This window comes from Chironomus tepperi, unplaced genomic scaffold, assembly GCF_022539635.2.
Source record: "Chironomus tepperi strain 1889 unplaced genomic scaffold, CSIRO-AGI_Ctep_v1 contig_450, whole genome shotgun sequence".
Classification (NCBI taxonomy): Eukaryota; Metazoa; Arthropoda; class Insecta; order Diptera; family Chironomidae; genus Chironomus; species Chironomus tepperi.
This window is the reverse complement of record NW_027226572.1, coordinates 477060-503118: the sequence shown is the minus strand read 5'-3', so window position 1 is coordinate 503118 and position 26059 is coordinate 477060. Positions and strand designations below refer to the sequence as shown.

General features: G+C 34.2%; 1 protein-coding gene across 1 annotated transcript in view; it reads right to left on the bottom strand.

Annotated features, from left to right (window-relative positions):
• Window positions 1–2361: 2361 nt before the first annotated feature.
• Window positions 2362–26059, bottom strand: part of cwo (transcription factor cwo) — a 49379-nt gene continuing 25681 nt past the window's right edge. Inside the window, exons 2-5 of the mRNA XM_070650892.1 lie at window positions 8130–8244; window positions 7104–7159; window positions 6758–7035; window positions 2362–6353 (exon numbers count right to left, since the gene is read on the bottom strand). Coding sequence (XP_070506993.1) covers window positions 5293–6353; window positions 6758–7035; window positions 7104–7159; window positions 8130–8244 — 1510 coding nt within the window. The 3' untranslated portion in view covers window positions 2362–5292. The remainder of the gene's footprint in view (window positions 6354–6757; window positions 7036–7103; window positions 7160–8129; window positions 8245–26059) is intronic.

The window sequence follows — 26059 nt, the reverse complement described above, 5'->3', positions numbered from 1 at the left end:
ATGATCCATAGATCTTGCAGTCCTCTAAATATCCAACATCCGAAATGCATGTATAGTATAGAGAACAGCTTCCTTTAACTCCAAGTGTAACTGAATTTTGGTATCCTTTGCAGACTTTATTGTCATATTCTGGAGCATGAATTGCCACTTTATTGTCAATTTCCAATGGCTGTTGTCTCGTTTGGAAAATTTGAGATGCTGATCTATGACGATCTAGGTACTCGCAGGGTACTTTATCAGCAAAATTACATTGATCCAGTTGAGCATCAAATCTATAAACTCCATAGTCACTGCAATCAATTAAATATCCAATTCCGGCTTCACAATGATAATAATGTGTACAGCTTTCAGCTACGGCAATCTTTTCATCATCTTTGTGATTAACACAAACTTCCAAATCAGTTTCTGGAAATCCAAAAACAGCTCCAATTGTCGAAATAATCAATAAAATTTTACAAATGTTTCGATTCATTTTTCAGAAAATAACTGATGTTAAAATTTATTAACATACTTTATATAGTAAGTATCTTATCAGAATAAGTTGTCTCCCATGTTAAATCAATTCCTTTTTGGCAGACTTTAGATCATCAGTGACTGTTACGTCAAATAGCTGCCAGTTTCACCATTGACATTATAGTATGATAACGGTATGATTGCAGTGGTGTATGCAGTTGATTTGAAGGGTGTTGGATGTTTAATTAGATAGGGTAAGCTAGAGGACTTTGGGAAAATATGGCTATCGATGATCTGTTATGCCTAAGGTTCGTCCAAAAGTGCAGGTTTTTAGACAAAAACGGGAGGTCGGCAGTTTTGAACGAATAGCCCTTGATAAGGTACAGCCCAAGAATGCAGGCTTGCGTATCTAAAGTGCAGAGAATGCAGACCTGTGGTTTTTGATCGAACCCTAGTTATGACACAGTACCTGAGTACCTCAACGTAGTCACTAGGACATCGTTACGTTATCATCTTATTATTAAAAGGGGAAAGTGCCTTGATGGCTGTATCTTGCTGATTTTTAAGACGAAAACTTGGGTTATGTCAACTCGAATAATGATTAGCTTCTAGACGAGTGTTGTCCTAACATTGCTTCACGACACAACACTTGGTGGTAAGTCACAAGCGAAATCGCACACGACATGTGGTTCATGACATTTCCAGAAAAGTGTGCCGCGACAATAACACAAATGACATGTATCACATTTGATCTGTACGGTCAGCGAGTAGGTAGGCTTACGAAAAACTGGCAACGAGTAGGTAAGCTTCGTTTCCATTTCTACGGTTGACGACACCAGAAATCTTATATTGCCCAACTACGCCACTGTCGTTTGACGTGTGACATTGTTATTTTTTTTTTGTGGGAAATTTTTGGTGCCATGTATTTATGACAATTGTTTGAAATCAAATGACTGCATCAAATTTATTAGAAACGCAGTTTGTGAGCAATAAAAGACAAAATATTTTTAGAATGATTGCCTATACACCTCATTTTTGACGAATCTGGAAGTGAAACACAATATCATGACGTGGGAAAGTTGATAACATGCTGATTGTGCAGTGAAATTTGGAACATGTTCTAATGGTTCTCGAAAAAGAGACTGGGGAATTTTGGTCATCTTGAATGATGCGGTCGAACATTCAGTAAATACTTACTAATACATTGTATTAAGCCTAACTTTTAATTGAGGGGTTTACCTGAAATTCAACTTAATTTTATAAAAATAACAAAATTACTCAACCTTATCGAGCGACTACAGCGCATTTTTGTCCCAGCCATCAGTAATTGATTAGTAAATAATCATAAAGATTTTATCATTTAACGGTTTTTTTAGAATTTAAATTTTCTAACGGTTATTAAAAATTCAAATTTCTTAAAAGCGACGCTTTTAAATTTTTTTTTTGTTTATGAAATGAAGAATCATTAATTACTGTACATAGAGATGGATTTGAGCTTCTAACCAATTGATACTGGAATAACTCGATAGCATGTAGCTAATGCTTCAAACTAGAGCTTTCTTCAATGTCTGGTTGTCAAAAATGTGCTGAAAAGTCAAAACCTACCCAGTGTTCAAGGTCAGACAATATAGCCTACGATAGTGCCTGACCGGTGCCCAGTATACTGCTTCCAAATTAGGATACAAGCCTGAAACATAAAATTTAACAAAAATTAAGTAAAACTCGGCCAATTTATCAACATTTTTATCCATTTTCTTCCTATATTTTTGACTTTTTTTTTCATTAGCATATTTAAAAATACAATTTTTTTATAATTTTTTTTTGATTTACAATTTCATCTTAGTCTCTTATCACAGTAGTTCACCACAAATTAATTTATTTATTTATAGGTATATGTTTATTTAATAATTTTTACTATTTATGTATTTTTTTCAATAAAAACTGCATTTTTTTCGTATTTTTTTTTTTTATTTATTTTTTTTCTTCATTTAATTAAAAAAAGGTATATCAATTAATTAGTTGATTTAACCTGAGTTGCGGTCTGCAAAAATCAATGTATTTTTTATTTATAAAAGTTACAATATTTTTTTTTATTTGTAAAAAAATTAATTTATGCGCTTAAGTAACAATTATAAATTATTTAATTATTTTAGTTGTATTTTAAAAAATCAAATTTCAATTTAAGAGACAGAAATTAAAGAAAAAAAAAATTATTTATGGCAACACTCATTACTGAAACATTTATCAATCAACAATTCCTTTAACAATTTTTTTATTTCCTCATTTTATGAAGAAATTTTTAACATCATTCTTAGTAAAAAGTCACAAAATTATAAAAGATTAAAATCAAAGTCTTAGTTGGTTACCCGAATAGACAACAATCGGTTAACCCAGTGGTGGGCAATCTTTTATTTTTCGCGGCACACCTCTTTGGTCAGAGTTGACCAAAACCGCATACGGAATACGGTTTATGGGATTTTCCGAAAATTTGGCAAAACTAATTGGCCGCGGCATACAGATTGCCCACCATTGGGTTAACCTAATAGACAAAGAGACTTCTATTCCATGAAAGCATGTTCTTTGCCTGTTGAGGTTAATCGATCAAAAATCTAGCACTAGGCTGGCTTGAATCTGAATCGGTTTAAATTCAGACCCGGATTAATGCCAGACTAGTGAAAGATTTCGGATCGATTATCTAACTTGTGCTATTCGGGTCAAACTCGATCAAGCCCAAAAATTTCTGTAAAAATCCTACAATATTTTAATTTTTGCGAGTATTTGAAAGTGTCGTCAAAATTTAAATGCAAAAAATTTTGGTTTTGGTTCGTTTAAAGGCGTAGCCAGAAATGGATCGATTTTCACAAAAGTTTGATTTTCTTAACTTATATTATTAATGATTATTCGATATAAATTTATTCTAGAGACTTTTTACAGAAATTTTTGAACTTTCAATCCAATTCTTGTTGGAAAATACTTCAAATGTGCGTTTGAAAATCAATTTTAATTCTTTTACTTAACAGTCACTAGACTATAGAATTGTTCGTAATCAATCTTCGATCATTTTTTGTGTTTTACCATCGGCTGGCAAGGGTCATCGACCTTACTATATTAAGATCTCTCTTATACTTCATATTAGATCTCGAAGTTGACTCGGATTTTGTATGAAAAAGTTCAAAGACTCGATTTCATATAAAATTTGAGTTAATTTCGAGCTCTGCTTCATACTAAACATAAGTTTGTCAATATGAAGCTAACTATAGTCTAGTGTCTGTTCAGTTTTTGTGATTTTTTGTAGACAAATAATTTATTTTTTGTATGGGGACACCGTTCACTTATTAAGTTAATCTAATTGAAACAATCCCGAACGAAACAAATGAAGAAAGCTTCGCTACGGAGCATTTAAGGCTCCACAAAACCTCTTTTATTAACAACAAATGGATGTAACGCAATATGACAGCCATTTGGATGCATCATGGAGAAGGCTTCTATCTGCTGTTAGTATAATAGGTTTAGTGGTTGAAGAGTCTTAAAAGCTTCGTAATGGAGTTCTAAAAGCTCTGTATCAGAGCCTTAAAAGCTCGAATGTGGAACCTAATAAGCTCCATAGTGAAGCTTTAAAAGCTCCGTGACAGAACCTTCTTCATATGTGTCGCTCGGGCATAAAATTTCTGAGAATTGTCAATTTTTGACAAAAAGTTCGTTATTCTGTAACCTAATAAGTGACCGGATTCCCTTATGAAAATTCATGACGTTCTTGTGGTGAGCAAAGATTTTTGAAAAGAAAATGAAAAAGTTTTTTTTTATAAAATTTATAAAAAAAGTTAAATTAAAAATTTCTTTAGTTTTTCATGAGAAAAAGACTTATTTTCTCTGTGACTTTAATGCATTTTTCTCATATATTTTTTATATATTTTTGTTTATAAGTTGGTTTTATAGCTCTCAATTCAATGTGTATAATAAACTTTTTTTATTATGCTGAGCTTTCCTAAAATTTCAATTATTTTTAAATTTTTCATTTTTAATTAATTTATATATTTTTCATCTTTTTATTCAGTTTATAAATTTGGCAACAATAATCATATAAAAAAAAATCATTCAATTTTTGAGGATATGAAATTTCTTGACGATGACTCTACATTTGTGACTAATAAACCTACAAAAAATTAGAGCAACTTATTCCGAGATCTGTTACATTTTCTACAGGAACATGCAGGCCTGAGTCAATCGTCATCGAAATTCATCCTCAATTCCGTACGACACATGACAAGCCACATGAACATCATCCAACTTTTGTGTCGTCCCGGATTGTTTAAGACAGTGATGCGCAACCTTTTATTCTTCGTGACACAACCTTGGTGATTAGTGTGAAACCACATGCGACACTGGTGTGCCGCGACATACGGTTCATGTCAATACCACTAATGTGACGCGACACACGGTTCATGTCAATTCCACTAGTGTGCCGCGACACACGTTTCATGTCAATGCCACTAATGTGCCACGACACAAAGTTTATGTCATTTCCACTAGTGTACCGTGACACACGATTCATGTCATATCTACTTGTATGCCACGACACATGGTTCATGTCATTTCCACTAATGTGCCGCGACACATGGTTCATGTCATTTTCCACTAGTGTGACACGACACATGATTCATGTCATTTCAAATAATATGCCGTGACACACGATTCATGTCATATCTTCTAGTGTGCCGCGACACATGGTTCATGTCAATACCACAGTTGTGTAATGTGTCGCAGCACACAGGTTGCTCACCACTGATTTAAGAGGATTAACATGGATTCTTAACATTATTTTTTATAAAAGAACTGAATTTACCATCCATTAATGATGCCAGTTTCAACTTTAGGCTTAATAAAATTAGCTGATGCTATGGCATTTTTAATAAGAGCTGGCGTATAATTAACATTTATACTTATTGGATGTAATGGTGGTAAATGTGTAAAATTTTTACTCAATAAATCCATACCGCCCAAAAATGGAATTAATAAATCATAATCAACATTTAATGGCACATAAAATCCTTGCGTATGACATGCAAATACAGGTATTGGAATGGAGTGATGTGGTACAATTTGATTATTACTATTTAAACTTCCATTAATTGTACCATTTGGTAATTTACCATTTCGTGTTGTATTCACGTGTGCTGTTGGTGGTTGATGGGCTGGTGATGGTGAATTTGATGCCAATAATTCATTCTTTATATCATGATGTACGCCATTTAATTTTGTTGTTGATTCATTGACGGGCGATAATGATGACTTTTTATCATGAATATGATGTATATGATTATGTTCCTTATCATGTTCCGTGGCACATTGGTTCGATTGCATTGACTCTTCACTATGATAAGTCTCATGTGTAAAACGTTGTTGAATGTAATTTTTAAATTTATAATTATTGTTGCAATGTTCAACATCCGTTGATGTCTCGGATAATTTACGTATGCGTGTCGATTGTAAGACACTCTCATGTGCATGTGGAGGTGACAAATTATTCAAATGATGATTAATATTTGCTGTTGTCATACGTGTTGATGTTGTTGATGTTGTACCAGTACTTGTTGTTGGTGAACGTGTACTATCATAATCACTCGTGTCCATATGATGAATATTATTATTATTATTAGTTCCATTTGTCGTTACATTCGTGCTTGATCCAACAATTGGTGCTTGTTGTGCACCACCAGTACGAAAACTTAAATCTTTAACATCATGATGATCATCACTGTTATGTTCAACATCCGATACAGATGTCGTTAACATTTCACGTAATTGTGATAATGGTGGATTTGGATGATGATATGCTGATGATGTTGGACTATTACCAGCACCAATCATTTCGCCATTGCATCGTGTTTTAAAATATTCACCTAAAAAAGAAGTGAAATGATAGATGAATATCAAAATTGTTCTTCACGATCGGATCCACCAAAAGATCCAAAATTGGTAATTTATTTATTTTTTTTGTGCGCAATGTGCGTGAATTTTAGGGGGGGCAGCAACAGAATCATAGACCCATCAACCAACACGGATATAATTGGCATCTCACAAAAATTTATTTTTTTTATATCTTATATCTTTTGTCGGGAGCCATCCGAGTATAGAGGAATAACATTTTATACGAAAATATTATATATAGCAATCAACAATCAACACAATCATCCCTATGTCTCTCCTAAAATTCAGAATTTTTTTTGTGTTTTTTGGTTGAATTAAACATTAAATCCAAGGATTAATTATCCAATGGATATAATATGTGATAATTGGTCCTTACCTTTCATCGCCTCCGTCATATGATCTCTTAAATGTGTTATCATCTTGTAATAAAGCTCTTCGTCGCGTTCACGCAATAAGAATTTTGCCGCTTCCGAGACACAATCATTATAACCTGATCGATAATGTTCTGCATATGTTGCCTCACGTAACACTTCTTGGGTTTGTAAATTCTTTAAATGTCTTATAGCCATTTCAATTATTTCTGTCTTTTCCACACGTCCACGTCCTTTTCTCATATATTGGGATGGAATGAGGCGTGACAAGTCAGCTAAACATCTGTGGATATAGAAAAATAAAGAAGAATAAGTTTCTGTTGGATGTATTTATATAAATTGCATTCTTACGCATTCATTCTATCACGTCTACGTTTCTCAATAATCCTATGACTCAATGGATCTTGCTATAAAGATGAAATAAAGAAAGATGAAATGAAAAATTTTGTCCCATATGATACACATTCGGATATTGTGTGAGGAGATAGATTTTGTCAGAATTGTTGATTTTGGGTTATCAAAAACAAGCTAAAGTTTAGCTATTTGCAGAAGAGATTGCTTGTTCCTTTCAGGGGTGTAGAACTAATCAGTTCTTTTTTAGAATTGCACAGTTGCGCACCCTTGATGAGGGTTAGAAGCTCAATCAGCACATGTTTTTCATGGCAGCCAGATGACATCCAAGTGACAATTATTATGACAGTTAACAGGAAAATTGTCACTTGGACGACATGTGGTAACCACTTGGACGACATGTGGTAACCACTTGGACGACATGTGGGAGCCATTTGTACGTCATGTGACAGTCACTTGGCTGACATGAATAATTTGTGTCGATCAGATAGTCACTTTGTTGATCTAACAGAAAAAGTATGATTCTGAGTAATAAATCCCGAAGGGAACTCGAACCCACATATTACAATCTCAATCGCATGCTCCTGTCATTGAGTCAGTCACTGAGCTATCGGGGTTATTCTTTAGCCTTGGACAAACTATAAGAAACACCCGAAAACTGCAAGCTTGTGCATCTGAAACGCAGGAAAGACCAATTTTTTAGTGGTTGTACAGTGTGTTACGGCATGTTATGGTACAGAAATAGATACACAACTGGTACGGAACAAGTAAACAACTTTGTCACACAACATGTACACGTGTACTCATACCAGGTGTTCCAGTGTACCGTCCCATTGGAGTACCTATACCATATTCTATCTTAACGAACCGTACCATCAAAATCAGTCCCAGGTGTGCAGTTCATGGTCAAACCCAATTTTCAAGGAATCAACATCCCAACTAAATTCTGACAAAATTTCCCTCACAAGAAAAAAAAAGTCGACATCAAAAATAAAACGTGAATAAGTATAAAAAATTTTGACTCACTCTCGAAGCTTTTCCGCGTCGACCGGCTGCAAAGTCTGCATCATCTTCACTGTAATTTGTAGCTGAAAAATTCAAGCCTGGTTCTGTGCAATAAGGAAATGCAGACGCTGTCTCGCTGTAATGAGAGAAAAATGAAAATATTCAATTAGTTCATGTAAGTACTGTGCATTAATATTTTTGAGGTAATTGATATAGTCGTCATAAATATTAAAATCAAATTAAGGCGCAATGAGAATGTGACATGAGAATAATTTTGTGTCATTGAAATATTTGCCGACAAGCTAATGACGATAACACATTTCCTAGATATCTATCGTAAGTATTGCTATAAATTGTTCAATTTCTTTCCATTTTAGTATGCTAATTAGAAAGCCGGGTACATGATTTACTAGGAAATAATGTAACATTTTGCCGACATGTAAATTGCAGGCGTTAAGGCTTAAAAGACAAAACAAAAGACTTTCTAAATGTGAAAATTAACCGATCAATTATCGCCATTAAGCATTCCAAATAGCACCAACAAGACTAAAATACATTGATTGAATCTTAATGAATTCCATTAATGGCGAAATCGAGTGATATAAATAATATTCATTTCATGCGACATGCAACTTGTCACATGACCATGAAAAAATATTTTTTTTTAATGTATTTTGCAGACACGACAAGTAAAACACACAGAATGTTTTGAGTGTTGCAATGAGCTTTTTGGTTTTTGCACCCCGACAAAACGTGATCGTTTGTGGGGTTATGCAATAGTGATTCGTGGACTTGCCATAAACACGCATATGTGAAGCACAAGTTTGAGCTGGTTTTTACAGGAAAAGAAGTTTTTGTTAGTTAAGTAGGAAAATTGGATTTGGGAAAGTGGGTTATAAGGCGCATTTTATGAGGAAGGTTGTAGATATGACAATAGGATGTGGAGGATTGAGGAAGCTGAAGTTTGACTCAGAAGCTGATCAGATGTCGTCCGAGCTAGTACCACGGTAAAGCATATAGCAAAAAAAGACTAGACTAGTCTAGTCCAGAGCTCCAAGTCGACTTAAGATGACTTTTCAATACAAAATTCTGAACTAGACACAAAACGACGACCATAGGATGTCTCTTGTATACCTGAGTAGACAGAAATACGCTAAAACTAAGCTTCAACTGAACAATGGCTTGCTATAAAGTATTTTTGACCAATCGGAGTAAAAAGGACAAGGAATAGATGCCAAATGAACACTTAAGCGTAAGATACACAGTCCTGAGCTTCTAGTTCTTTGAGAATTGAGTCGTTTCCAATATAGAATGCGATTCTCATTGTCAGAAGTCTGAATATACCCTGAGTATCACCTCAGGACATGCAGACATAATCACCATTCCAACATCAATTTAAAACACTCATTTATTTGCACATCAAGTCCATAAAACATGTGCAGTTCTCACCAGATACACCCAGTAAGTTAACTAGACACAAAAATACCATTTAAATCTGGATAAACAAGTCAATTTCCCACTCATAATAACTATGTTAAAACTATATATATTGCACTGTATATTAATAATTAATAATAAATGACAACAAAGACCTTGCAAGATATTGCAAAAGTGAAAACTAAGCATATTTCGCATACAACTAAGCACATGGAAGCCACATGAACTCATGCATCTCAAATAATAGCTTTTTTATTTCCAATTTTGTGGCTTATTGTATGCAATTGCATGTCATAAATAATGTGATCACATTTGTGTATGAGACATGTGGACGTTTTGGAATAAAGTCATTAAAATTTTTTTTTCTAAAAAAATTTATGGCATTGCATTACGGAAGAATTCCATTTGGCACGACAAAAAAAAAGTGTGGCTTATTGTGTGGATATGAAAATTTACATTATAATATACATTTTTACAACATTATTAACCTTCAACTAGCTAGCTGCTGTTAACTGTCATTGTTATTGCTGTTATTTGTTAAAGTGGCGCTATTTAATTCATTTAAATTGTTCACATGTGACGTAAATGTGTTATAATTATGAATGAATTGGATTAAATATTATTAATATTTATAAAAACCGGCTCGACTTAATGTATGGCCATTAAAATTATATTTTTATCAGACATTCGAGATCTAATTTAGAAAATACTTTAAAATTATGACTTGCAACAGCTTGATCGTAAATATTGTTATTTTATTTATGAATATATAGGAAATTATTAATATGCAATAAACGTTTCACGAGACTTTTTACTTTACTTTTCTAGATATCGATTACGGTTAATTAAAAATTGGCGAGGAATTATTATTCAGCAAAAAATTGCTAATTACGTATTTACAAGTGATTAGTATTGAAATTGAGAAGATTAACTTTTAATGTTTTTTAGAAGATTTAAACATTCTGGAATGATTGAATTAGTTTCTGAGGTGATTAAATGATTTTATGGATGCTGAGGTGACTAAATTTGCGTCAAGATGACTAAATTTGCAACAAGATGACTAAATTTGCACCAAAATGACTAAATATTCATCAAAAATTTCCAAGATGACAATATTTGTACAAAATAATTTACCGAGACGACAAAATTAGAACAAAATAATTTACTGAGATGACAAAATTGGAACAAAATTTTCCGAGAAGGCAAAATTTGTACAAAAAACTGCCAAGCAAATCAAATTTGAACAAAATAATTTACCTAGATGACAAAATTTGAAGGAATCAATTTGCCAAGAAGACCAAATTTGGACCTTGATTTGGACAAAATAATCTACCAAGATGACAAACTCTTTTGAAATAAACACATTTTAGTTCGAAAATTTGCCAAAAATATGAAAAACAACATAAAATTCAGCTTATTTTCACCTCTAGATTAACATTCATCAAACCATGCGACCAAATCCAATTAAAATTTTTCATTCCTTTACAAAAATTCCCAAAACAACAAAATTAATTTTTTATTGTCTGCACATTAATAAATTCTTTGTCAAAATATTATTTTAACACATTATAATATTAGAAGAGAATAACTTAACCTCTAAAATGATCAAGATGACGAACATCATCAAAGAATGTCCATAAAGTTCCCAACCCTCAATATTTTGTTTGCTCATAAATTCATGAACGATTAAAATAAATTTATTAATGACTCAGATTGTTGATTCTCATCTTTGTTGAAAGCGAGGAATCAATTATCGTCCTTGAACTCCGTCCAAGCTTTCTCTTAACATTGTTGCATTATTGTTCCATTTCTATAGAACTGTGCGACGTCCAAGTTCAATTCAATTAACGTGAGAGGCTTTAAAGATTATGGAAATTTAATGCAAACAATTTATTTTTAGTGTCATAAAAATATATATGTAGGACATTCATTTGTGCAAAATGGTTTATTACTCATCATCACTTTTGTGTATATTTGACTTATATCTGCACTTAAAGATCTCCTTTGAACAGCGTAAAGAGGTCATTAAAGTAAATTTTTTATAATTGAAATTCTCAGTCGATGACATACAAAAATTTATTCTGAATTTCTTTAAAATGAGTTCACGATCTAGATCAGGTCTTTGTTGATGATTGGAAGTGCAAGATGATGAGTATTGACTTTAGAGGTTGTAGTTGCAGTGGCATTGCTTCAGGTGTGGGCAGGGGGTGTTTGAAACTATTTTGAATGTATTGCCAAAATTTAGGAGAATTAAGGGCACACTAGGAAGCAAAGACCCTAGCAAATTGAAGGTATTGTGCGCAAGAGGATGAGGGTGGGTGTTAGATGACTCCCATCACACCCTCTACCCTAAATGAGCTCTCACCCTGCAATTAAATCAATCATATTCAAACTCCAATTTTTAGTTTGATTCCCGATCGGCACAAGTTCTTCATGGCAACCAGATGGCGGCCACATGACAATTTAGCCTATCAAGCATCATCTTCACTAGTGCATCAACCTTCTTGAAAAACCCCGATTTCAAAAATTCCAACAAATTAGCATTATATTCAGACAAGATTTAGAGGAAATAACGTGTGTAAATTATTAGACACTTATTGACTTTGAAAGAAACTCATTTTTTGATGAGTCAGCCTGAATTCAAAGGAATTGAATATTTAAAGAATTTCATTCAAATTGCCTCATATTGTTTTAAACAATATTTTCTCTGAAACAGAGACTTAGTAAACAATTTTTAATCAATCATTAAATATTATTCCGGAATTCTGATGCAATCAAATCATGGAGTGACTGGTTTGAGTGACCCTGAACGAACTTAAATGTTTTGATCGATCCCGAACGATTCCGAACGATGCCGAACGACATCGAACGATCCCGAACCACCCGAACGAGTCCTGAACGATCTTCTAGACTTCCACATAGAGCACGCATCCATTTGGTGCTAATAAGAACTTTAGAAGAGCTCCATGAAGCCGAGCCTTCTTTATTTGCGTCGCTCAGGAACAAAACCTCCATAAATGCGTAAACCAGGCGTTGAGAATCTCATTTAATTACACAATTATTGAATAATTTACTGAATTAGCTCATAAGACATCATCTTCAATCTTTCAATGTGATCATGTACGCATTCATCATTCATAATGATGTAAACAGAACAATGTTGTTGATTTTGATGACTACGACAGCTCATATCATAATTATTTATAGTCAGAGGTCAAAGTCGACATGAGTTTGTTCTGGTTCAATTTAAATTGATTGAAATTTGAATGGAATTTGTTTCTGGTGGCTCTTGTGAAGTATAAGATTTCATACAAATGAAATTGGTTCTTAGGATCTTAGGAATTAGGATTCGAACTCTATTTTGATGTCAATTAGCTAGAAAATGCATAGATCAACTTCAAGCTGTCTAGACAGAACCTAAACAAGATCTAGAAGCAGCCAATATGCTAAATTGGACAGTGTCTGGATCAACACATCATTCTTCAATATTAAACTAGCTTGTATCTCTGTCACAGTTACATCTAACCTGAAACATTGTCTGACTCAAACAAACACCCAATTAACAACACTGTAACATCCATAAAATATAATCAAAAGTACATTTTGAGATCAATAATTTAAAGTCATCATCACTTGTGTAGCTTCAGTTCCAATTCAAGTTGTTTACTCATTAAAATATTATTTTAAAAATTTTCATTCACGATCTAGTTTTTTTCATGAAACATCATCCAAATTGCAATTTAATACATCTCATACATTTATGTCTGCTACACATACACATGCATGTGCCATTCATTCACATTGTTTTGCATGACGCGGATATATAAAGCTATGATCACGTGTTGGGTCATGCAATGTGTCAAGTAAATTGATATGAATAATGGAGGAACAAAACGTAGATATTGTTTCACGAGTCAGAAAATGTGGTTCAATAGCACCCAGCAAAAGTTCAAAGCTGTCGAAAGCAGCCATCGACATTCACGGCTTTTTTGTGCCTGAATTTGACTAAATTTAATTTAACATGCAAACAAGACTTAATCAGCTATTGATTTAAGAATTTAGATAGAAAATTTCGTGATGTGTCGATAAAAGGAACTAAAAATAGACCAATGGAAAAACCGTACCCTTTATTCACTTTGTATGGAATTTCCACAAAGCATTGATGGAAGTCTTTTTTCAAAAAAAAAACGTGTTCGATTTTGCCTTTGATTAATTGTATTAAATTACAGTTGTGGCTGGGGAAAAACCGGTGGGACTTTTGAGCTTGTATGGATGCTAAGGCATTATAATTAGGGAAATTTTTCAGGCATATTAAATTTACATTAAGTTTTACAGGGTAATTGATAGTTTGGGATAAAGTATTTGAGAGATTATTGCTGTTATTGACTGCTATTGACATTTGAAGCTTAATCGATTTTGAACTTAATTAATCGATATATTATGAAATGTCACGACTAACCCGGAATCACAAGGTATAGAAATATTCAAAAATCTAGCTCCAGGTCGATTGATTGGATTGAGATCGGAATTCATGAAATCTGACATGGAGTAAAAGTCGAATTTGACCTGGAGAAGATTCACGCTGGTCTGGGACTTAATTTTCAGGCTTATCTACTCCGTATGCGTTCTGGGTATGATGCCGATGCACAGAATACTTAGAACTAAATGGCAACCAATCAGCCATCACTATGCTGTCAGGTGTCCCAGATACTTTAGCAAACACATGGTGTGGTTTGAAAAGTTGGGCAATTTTTGTCAATTCGCTCTAACCAGAACTCGAGGTAAACTCGGATTTTGAATGGAAAAGTCCACTCAAGTCAGCTTCTAGCTCTAGCTCTAACTAAACTGCGTCTTAGTGCTATGATGGCAACGTATAAAGCTGTATTGATTAGGTTTGGATGTCTATAAATTAATTTGAGTATTTTGTCACTAAATGGATTAAAATCTCGAAATTTCAATCAATTCAGGACTTTTAATGATAACTGTCCCTTAATACACCTCCTGGTCTTGACGTTAGACCGCAATATAGTGCATATCCTACTAAAATCAACATCCATCAATCCCTAAATACAAGCAAAAAGCCCTTATTTATCCACAATAGCCTCTATGAATCTATCGATTATTAAAACTACGACATCATACCCAACAATATATCACGACAGTAAATAGACTTTTATGACTCATGATAAACAATAAATTGCGGTGTGACGTTGGCAAAACTATCCGACAACCACAGGGTTATTTGTATCAATTTCGAAGCTAATTTTTTTCCGCGTTATAAATTTAGAAGCGCAATAATTGTGTAGAATGCAATCTATAGTCATGATAGAAAGTGAAACTCAATTGAGCTACAACAGAACACATTAAAATGTCTCGACGAAGCATTTCCTTATTAAAATGTGAAAAATCTCTTGTTCGAGGAAAAACTAGACATAAAATCTCTTTAATCGCGACAATTTATAAGCTCGTAAATCCACATAAATATCCACCAACAGTAAATAACTCATGCCAATGCCCCGAAAGCACTGCAACAACCCACACACACATTTTTTATTAATTTATCAACAGCATTCTTTGAATAATATTGTAATAACAATACTGGATTTGGAATGTACTGTAACATTATTGCATACCAGATAAAAATTAACAAGCGAAACGTAAATTGTCGTGAGTAATTGTTCATGTCATTAATCTGTCGCGTCCATTAGAATTAAAAGGAAAAAAAATTACGATAGATTAAGCATTAAGTCGCTTATGTCCTTCATGTCATATCTCGTGTAATATGTATCAAGACGCGAGAAACGTGAACGTGAATAAGAGAAACTGAATTGTCGCTTCTAAAAATAGACTTTCTGTCCGCAAGGAAATTAATGATATTTCTTCTGAGAAACAAAAACAAATTTATAGGAAATCTATAGTCATTAAGGGAGCTGTTTATTGGAATGTCCATTGAATGACGCGATTGCACACTATTGCTTACTTATCACTCACAAAACACTCAAAATGAATTAAATTAATCATTTGTTTACAATATTTAGTACTAAAGTTTAGAACACATTACTATTTTTGAAATCGAGAAGTCCGTTAAACTTTTCAAAACTCAAAAATACGTTAAATTGCGTCATTAGACGACCGACAGCCTGTTCTACTTGATGATTTAGCCTTAATCTCAGTCTCACATCATCTTATAGACCAACGTCATTACTGATTGTTCCCGAATGCTTTTTTAATCCAGAAATACAATAAATAAGCTAATAAACATTTGTCGTAGTATGAAAAGAGAAGCTAAACAATGACGCAAAGCACGACGCAGTTCTTCTTGGAATTTCACATATTATTGTAAATAACGAAGAAATCCAACAAGTCATGATGATTAAGCCAAAAACAGCAATTTTTGCTACTCCTATTCAATGTCGCAGACGCAAAAATTGTTTTTGTTTCAACTGCAAAATCTCATCCAGTCACAAAATTTGTAGACTGATATCCTTGGATAAGCACTTAGACCTTTATCGAGGTTGAAGCACGTTTCACGTGCAGAACGAGGTAAAAAAGCCATTTGTTTTAATATTTATTATTTGATGGAAATATATTTCTCGTTTTTATCTTACAAGCTAGCAGGCAACGTCAGTATCAGGGTATAAAAGAGCAAAAAAACCAGATCTATTGGCGGTTCATTAACCACAACAACAAAAAAAAAAGTTGTTATGATTATGCGCGCTTAGTTTTTAACGAGCTGTAGCTAGATAAGAAGAATCTCTCGTTATTCATGAGTAAGAAGTGACTGAAAAGCGTCTCACAAGAGTAATTAAGGAGATCTTTAGAATTTTTAATTATTTTTTTGGGAAGGATGCATTAAGGTCATTGTAAAGTTAATTGGGATTGAAATTTTTTGGATGTTTGAGTTAATTGGCAGTGAAATTAGATGATGGGAGGATGATTTGATGATTATGAAGTAGAAGAAGTGAAATATTGTGGCTGCAGATGTTGGAAGTCTGAGTTTTGAGTCCGAACAGCACTACATGCTCAGTTGGACGCCGTATGAGTTGCTGTATTAGTCATGAGACGCTTAGTTGCCCTGTCGGCACCATGACAGCTGATTTACCCAGTTCTGTCGCTCGGGGAAGGTTGGAACTCACCCAATCTAGTCTATCCAACAACAAACCCAAAGCAACAATATAATCCATGCCTTCCCATCCCAGAACACTCAATCTCCGTCCACAAGACATTAAAACAAACCCCATCCAGGATGTTCATCCTCAATCCATCAATTCTCATCCATTAAATCTGTCTACCACGTCAATCCAATCCAACACACAAAACTGCATCAATAATCAACAGATTTTTTCAACTTCCTATGCCATAAACAGCAGTAATAAAATATGATATTCATGAGACAAGCGAGAACTAAGCAGAAAAAGGCTGACAATGACAGAATCGTGACTTCTGGGTGAAATAATTTGTTGCCATGTCTCGTTAAGGAAGACAAAAAAGAGAACAAGGAACATCAATCATTAAAAGAATCCTGCCAGTTTAAAAAGAAGTCACAGCATCAAATTGCTTACGACTTCAAAAAAAATTTGCACGTTCCGTATAACGAGCAGGGCATGAAACAACAATGTTGTTCCTTATTCTCATACTGAAATTCAATCTCAATCTTATTGGATTTGCACGATTTACATGTGGTTCTAATTTATCATTGGAACTGTGCCAGCTTTGGGAAAAAAAAAATTTGTCATCAAAGCAGATATTAAGGTGAAATGAAATCGTGAATTTCTCGTGTTTGCTGATGACTGTCTCATTTACAATTTTTGTTTTTTTTTTGCAAACTGTCTGCATTTTAAAATAAGCGAAAAAAAAAGTTTCACAATTTATTATTCTCATTAGTATTATTATTATTACTGCAGTGCTGGCTGCCTGCTACTTCTGATACAGGAAGTGAAAAAAAAAATATAAAATAAAAATGTTTATCTCTCGCGCCATATTTTCGAACTGGTCAATTAAATCGTAAATTGTAAGTGAAGGCCGCTTAACTCGCACGTCGTTTTGTCATTTGAATTTTAATTAATTTTTGAGATTTCATTTAGACTTAAAGTTAAAGTTTTTCGATGACAGATGCCCGAGTGACACAATGTCGTGTGGTATCTATGTCTATCTGGGGTACTCTAGATTCCCACTTTCGTGTTCCTGTACACTGTCTCACATGGGTTATCCAATCGGAATACCCTACTGCGTTATCTAACTCGAGCTAAGCTCTGCAAGGCTATTCTAGACACCCTAAAGCAAGATATTGGGCAGATAGGGTATCTTACCCTGCCTCTAGCGGTGTATTTAGCGATATCTGGGGATACAACGAGAAAGTATATGTTTGACATTTGGTCAGATTCGGAGTCAGTATCAGTGGTATCATAGAATACTTTAAGGCATACACTTGACATTGGGTCAGCTTCAAAGTCAGACTTAGGCTTCCCCAATCTCCTCACAACAGCTTCACCGTTAACACGTTGCCGTTAATGTGACCATAAACACTGCAACGTGTCTCTATCAAACACATTGTGCTGTTCGGAGATATTGACTCTGATTAATTTTTGATGCTGCAATCTGCAGACTTATGGATTAGCTCATGCTAATTAACACAAGCCTCTATCATAATTGCCCCATTCATTTCATCTAATTAACAAACAAATATTAATTAATCATGAAAAAAAATATAAAAAAAAAGTTTGTTCAAGTCATGAATCACTCTCCGTCGGCAAATGTAATTAATGCGGAATTTTTTCATTTTCTCGTGTTTCATTCATAACCTCCAAAAATATTTTCACGTGTTCAGATTTGTAAGTTTTTTTTTTACTTCTCTCGTTCGCTTTTCGGTATTCAAATAAACAAAAAAAGATTTTTCATCGGAATTGAAAATAAAGAAAGAGGCAAAAAAAAAATAAGTGAGCGAGAGGTAGGAAGGAGTGTACAAACGTGTGAAAGCGGCAATTCTATAAATAACTTCGTGTTTGTTTATCATTGTTGTGAACTACCTCCTTTATTTCGTTGGATATTTTTAGATGAATTTTTTTGTATTTTTTGAGGAGTGACGACGACGGGCTGATTGGGATGTTTATTTGGGATTTTAGGGACAATAATGTGTGAATTGAGAGATTCGAGTGTCGTCTTGAATTTTCTAATTTGTAGAAACTAAGTTGCAAATGTAGAGCAGACAAGATGAAGGATTATTTTGGGGATATTGAGTAGTAAAGCTGCTTAAATGAGCTTTGGACACTTAACTTTTGGATTGTCGATTTAAACTGAATCAGACACCAAGTCATAGTCAGGCTATCCTGGGGCTCGAATTTGAGCTGACAACCGCTGTGTCATTCAAGAGTAAACGTTGACTAGAGTTAACCTCAAATTTGACATAACCTCAAAATTATTCACTGCAATCAGAAAATAGATTGATTTGAAATTTGAACTTTTATTCCCGAACACATTGTGCTGTTCGGATGATATTGACTCTGATTTTTACTGATTATAATTTTAGATGCTGCAATTGTGCATTTTGATCGACTTAATGGATTAGCTCATTTTCTAGGATTTGAACATTCCTGTCAGCACTCTATTCTATTTAAATCAACTTCCATCAACACCTTCATACCCAATTCATCATTTGACATTTCCACAACTTAAAACAACTCAGTTCATCATAACCAAAAAAAAAAACTCATATCGATCAAACAAACTCAGAATGCGCCTGCTATCTTTTAGGTTAAATCTCATTTTAGTGATTTTAAATCCTCCACACAAATGTGTACAAGCGCGTGATACAATACAATTATTATACAGAAAGTAAATCCCTCATAGTATTCTTTTCAGTACGAGAGAATTCATCGCAAAATAATTTATGGTTGCAAGTAAAGCCACAACGTAGATATTTTTATACATTTTATTGTTATTATTTTCGCTTCGCAATATTCGTTCCTCCTCTCTTTCACTCTTTACTTCTTCAGCGTGAACTCGCGTGACTCAAAACGTGACGTAAACGGATTTCATTCTTCTTATGCCGCACACACTTATTCGATTCATAAATGTGAGGCTCTCTTTTTTCCATATAAAATATAAATACAATTTGCGCATTTTTATAAAAATTTACACAGAGGATGTCGAATTGGAAGAAGTGGAAAAGACGATGTGAAAAATGTGCGCCGCATGACTTTCTCATCTTTTTTAATGATATATTGCCAGCTCTTTATTTTTTCATGTCAGACTTTGCTTTTTTTTTTCTTCTTTCTTTCTTTCACTCTCGCAAGGTCGTCGCTGTCAATTTCAAGTCAATTCTGTTTTTGCTTTGAGGCTATGTCTGAGACTTGAGACAATTTTGTGTCTATTTTGAATAATATATTCAAAGTTCCGAGTGATACAGATGAAGACGACGAACATTAGGGCTGATTGGGATGTTTATTTGGGATTTTAGGGACAATAATGTGTGAATTGAGATATTCGAGTGTCGTCTTGAAATTTCTAATTTGTAGAAACTAAGTTGCAAATGTAGAGCAGACAATATGAAGGGTTATTTTGGGGAGATTGAGTAGTAAAGCTGCTTAAATGAGCTTTTGACAGGAGCTTAACTTTTATATTGCTCGATTTAAACCGAATCTGGCACCAAGTCATAGTCAGGCTATCCATGGGCCGAAATTTGAGCTGACTAATCGATTTGTGCTATTCAGGAGACAAGTAGACTCAAAATAACCTCAAACTTGACTTAACCTCAAAATTCTTCGATTTCGAAACAGAAAATAGAATGATCTGAGATTTGAACTTTTATTCCTGGAGCCATTCAGGTGTCAGAAAATAGTGTACTAGGTCAGTATGACTCTTGATTGAGGCTGGATTTTTCCGGCATCATGCCAAAGTCACGCCTGTCTGGTGTGGATTTTGGATTAATAACCCGACTTTCAGAATTCTAGAAAGCTGTTCAAAATTTTTCTAGGATTTGAACCCAATCCTGTCAGGCATATCACTTTAAATGGTATTCTACAATTTAAATCAACTTCCATCAAATCAACCCACCTTCATATCCAATTCATCATTTGACATTTCCACAACTTAAAACAACTCAGTTCATCATAACCAAAAAAAAAAAAACTCATATCGATCAAACAAACTCAGAATGCGCCTGCTATCTTTTAGGTTAAATCTCATTTTAGTGATTTTAAATCCTCCACACAAATGTGTACAAGCGCGTGATACAATACAATTATTGTACAGAAAGTAAATCCCTCATAATATTATTTTCAGTACGAGAGAATTCATCGCAAAATAATTTATGGTTGCAAGTAAAGCCACAACGTAGATATTTTTATACATTTTATTGTTATTATTTTCGCTTCGCAATATTCGTTCCTCCTCTCTTTCACTCTTTACTTCTTCAGCGTGAACTCGCGTGACTCAAAACGTGACGTAAACGGATTTCATTCTTCTTATGCCGCACACACTTATTCGATTCATAAATGTGAGGCTCTCTTTTTTCCATATAAAATATAAATACAATTTGCGCATTTTTATAAAAATTTACACAGAGGATGTCGAATTGGAAGAAGTGGAAAAGACGACAGAAAAATGTGCGCCGCATGACTTTCTCATCTTTTTTAATGATATATTGCCAGCTCTTTATTTTTTCATGTCAGACTTTGCTTTTTTTTTTTTCTTTCTTTCTTTCAATCTCGCAAGGTCGTCGCTGTCAATTTCAAGTCAATTCTGTTTTTGCTTTGAGGCTATGTCTGAGACTTGAGACAATTTTGTGTCTATTTTGAATAATATATTCGAAGAGCCGAGCGATACTAATGAAGAAGGCTTCGGTATGGAACACTAAACACTTTTCCGAGCGATGGAAATGAGGAAGGTTTCGGCATGGAACACTAAAGGCTCTCCCGAGCGATTGAAGTGAGAAAGCCTCCTTCACGGCATTAAAAGCACTGCTGAACCGCTTTCATAAGCACCAAATGGAAGCTAAGAGTCATTTATGAACCAAAGGTGACTTATTCAAAAGCAGGAGCAACACAGAATTGTATCAGATTTACAAGGAAGCGGATATTGCACTAAGAATTAAGATTAACCGGCTCCATTTGGTTGGATATGTTGCTACAAGACCAGCTAAACCTCCAATCAATAGAGCCTTTATGCCTGATCTTATAGAAAGCAACAGATTACGATCCAAGAACTCTTGGAGCGTCCTAAGAACTCATGAGGCGTCTCAAGAACTCATGGGTAGGCACTGACAATAGAGATGATAATGCGCTTGGCGTAAGTAATTGACAAGCGGTTGACATCGATAGAGCCAGCTTCAGATTCAAACTAAGGAAGGTCATGGATCACAAGTGATCTGTACGACTAGCTAAGTAAGTAAGCCACCTCCGTGGTCGCCTCGATGTGCCATATGGAAGGCATATCCACTCCGAAGCCTTCCTCAATCGTATCACTCGGAACTGCTTATTTATTTTATCTTGAATGAGATTTTTTTTTTGTATTATGATAATTTAAATGTCTTTATTTCATTGCCTAATTCTCGCGAAATTATTGAATAAAAATGTCATAAATTGCTTAGTTTTTTTTTTGTCACAAAATGTCACAACACAACACGTATTTTCAGCTTTCCGGGGAGACTTTATCTCCTTGAACAAAAAGTTATTGAAGTTTCATAAATTTTTTTGCTATAGAATTAAGTCTTTATTTATTTTAATCGGATTTCATCTCATTATTATTTTTTTTATACTTCATTATCTTTTATTTGAAACGGTGATGGGTATTGTCATTAGGAGATAAAATATCCATCTATAGATAGGAGATTATGGAGGCGGACTTATGGCTATAACGGCTTTATTGAGTTAAAAATAAAATTGTTTAAAGGTTAAGATGAAGGCGTAGAGGAAGTTTTAGGTCCTTTTTGTAATTTATTGTAGTAAATGAATTAATATTGGAAGGTTTAGAAGGATTGAGTTGGTTGTAGACAATTTTTACTCAAGGCGATGGATTCACGTACGTTGGAAGCCAATGAAATTAGGTGGTAATTAAGGAAGTTTATTGATAAGAACATGAAGAAGTAAGGTAGCTCAAAATATCGCATTGCTTTCAGATAGAATGCTGTCAATTCAAGAGGACATAGTGGATCCTAAGGAAGCTAGACTGATATATTGTTAGTTTTATGAAAGGCTATTGTCAAGTTGAATTCATAAAGAGTAGCTAAGATGCAAAACTAATATAAATTAAGGATCCTAAGTGGGATTCGAACTCACATCTGACGATTATCGGTCACATGCTCCTATCTCTGAGCTATCGAGGGTTAATCGACTATATGGTAAATTGTCGAGTATAAACTACAAATCTGCTTTTAAACCTTCGTTCCTAATGATATACTGTTGACAGGAATCCTATTTCAATATTGCCTGCTAAATCTTAATTGCTAATGTATCCCAACCTCCGTCAACTCCAATATTTCACCTTATCCTTTATCCAATTAATTGTCAATTCTGCATATAAGTCTCAAACACCGGAAAATGTCTCGACCATACTAAAGCAAAACCAATACAATAAATTCCACTCAGAAACAAGATCTGCATCGTATCGATAAAATCTTCCATCTAGTCAATTAATTTCAACCTCTAGATCATATTTAATCTCAAGATTACGACTTCATTCAACTAAAAAAGTCAACATAGTTAAAAATGTTCATAAACATTGCCAAAATACACAAAAAAAAAAAATTTAAAAAGCTGTTATTAAATTGTGAAATTTTTTCGAGCACAATGACTCAACGCGCTAATCATCCCACTCGACAATCTCACATGTATTAAAAAAAGAGTTTGTGTGAATTTATCAGGCAAAAGTAAAAAAGAGTCGCGTATATTTTTATACACATGAAAACAATATCAGGTTGTTGTTGTTGTTGTGAGGCGCAGCAATAAAAAAAAAATGCGAACGATATTCGCAATGCACGAAAATAAACGGCAAGAGGAAAAAAAAGTTATTTTTGGATACAAAACAACAACAAAATGTTAGTAAGAGAGCTAAAAAGAAATAAAAAAATAAGAAGTATAGTCAGTGAGGCACAAAAATGAGAATGAGACGGAAGAAGAAGAAAATATGGCAGTAAAATTGTTCCTTTGATTTCGAAAAACTTCATTTAGCTTTGGTCGCACATAAAATTTATATATGAAAATAAAACAACCGGTAAGAAAGTCAATTTAGTAGTTTTGTGGATGAAGTTGGGGTGCATTTGTGGCTGGCTATGATGAACTAAGAGGAGGTGTCCAGAGAAGAACATACAGTGTAGTGTTCTTGTGTCAAAAACTGCAATCTAGTCAAACAAGTCCAAAAATTGCAATTTTTGGATATTTAGTATATATCACAGGAACAAACCTACCTTCCTGTTCACCAAGAAACCATCATGCACTCATGTGCGTCTCATGTATTCACCATGTGCGCCTAATGTATGCACCATGTGCGCCTTATGTGTGCACCATGTGCGCGTTATGTATGTACCATTTACACCCATATGCGTTCCATGTGCAACCTTGTTGTCTATGAGGTTTAAATCCAGATCTGACACCAAATAATGACTATCCATAATCTTAATGACCCAAAAAGTAACCCTTGACCATCTAAACCCCTCAATAAATAATAATCCATATGATATATCCATGGTACATGTTATATCCATATTCTGCATAGCATACCCAACATCACCTTTATCATCACAACATCCAACCCCAAAAACCTCACATCATATCCATAAATTCACATTATGCAGTCATTTCACATTCCTCAATCCCAAATTGCTCATTTTTCTCGCTTAGTTTTACTGCAAATAATCTCCGTCGCATTATGGTTGGATATAAAATGCATTGCAGACGTGCAACGAAGCAAGGAATTAGGCCACATGAAAAACCACACATTGCAATTTACGATTAATTAAGCAATTTATTTTTAAGTCAAAAGTAATTTTTTTTAGAAACTTTTTTTATTTTTGGCTGCTGTAATTTATACAGGCACAGAAATCGTTCTCACGTTTATTCATCCGATAAGAAGAAAACGGTCGAGTCATAAAAATCAATTTATTGACTTTATTTCAAGTTTCCTTTTGTGATTGAAGTTGGAGTTGATGTTCGACTTAATCCTCCTGATTTTAACATTTATGAAGGTAAAGGATCGTTAAAAGTTTAACATCATCATTAAATCTACTTGCTGCTTGTTCTTAAAGTCAAATAAAAAATGAATTTTTACTTCTTTTTGCATCTCATGCCATGCCTCGTTACTTAAAGCATTCAAAAATCTTAAGAAGAACTATCAATAACATAAACAGCAGCAACAGCATGAAGAATTAATGGATGCTGGAATGATTGAATGTAAAAATTCGACACATGAAGTCGTTAAAAGTTCTGCAAGGCACAGCAAAAAAAAAACGATTTTTATTGATGAGGACATTAGCCTTTCTAACACTGTATCAGTGCCAAGTTACCCGAGAAACATATGTTATACAACAAACAGAACACGTTGCTTTGGACAGAACAGTACAATTTCCCAAACAGTACAATGCGGCGAACCACATTGTTTGCCCTCAATTAGGTCGAAATCAGTCGTGCTGTAACCGTCAGGGCAACTTTGCGCCTTACCGATATCCCAGCAAACACACTATGCTGTTTAGGTTCGCTAAAATGTCGCTGTGTCACCGCATCAAAGGCAAGACATGAAGTTGCTCTGACGTCGCAGTGACAGCTCATTTAGACCCATTCTTATGGCTAAACATGTGGTTCGGGTTCGCAAAGCCACTGCTGCATTGTCGCATTAACGACAAGACACAAAGTTGCTCTGACGTCACTGTGACGTTACTGTGATACCGCATTTCAACCACATTTCTAAAACCAAGAATACAGTTCACCTCATTGTGCTACTCGGGTTACTGTCATATACTCTGTGCCACATTGTACAAAAAAATTTTTCATTCAATCTTGACTTATTTATTGAGGCAATAATAATGCAATGTGATGGTGCCACAATACAAGCTATAAAAATTTTTTTGGTTACTTTATGAATTGAACACAAAACGTCAATGACACTCAACAAAGACGTTTTAAAGAAATTTATTCAAGTAATTAACGTAAAAAAAAATGTCCAATCTAACAAGTCACATAAATCCTAACGGTGAAGAATTGCTCGTTTTTTTTTTATTTTTGTGTACTTCAAGATGGCCACGGATAGCAAATTTCATTGTGAGACAGCTGTAAAGAAGAAAAACGTTTTTCTTTCGGCATCCACACGTTTTTTTCTTGTGTGTGCTCGCTGTGTGACTGTATTATGATCACATGGCGAATGCAAAGTGTGAGACGATGGAGATGATTATGTATGTGAGGAATATGTGGGGCAATTGGATGGTGTTGTGGTTAATGGGGATGGATTTGGAGCAGTTTTAAAGGGATTGTGCGATATTAGCCGAATACTGATGGCCTAAGCATCTAAAATTCAATAAATGCAAGTCT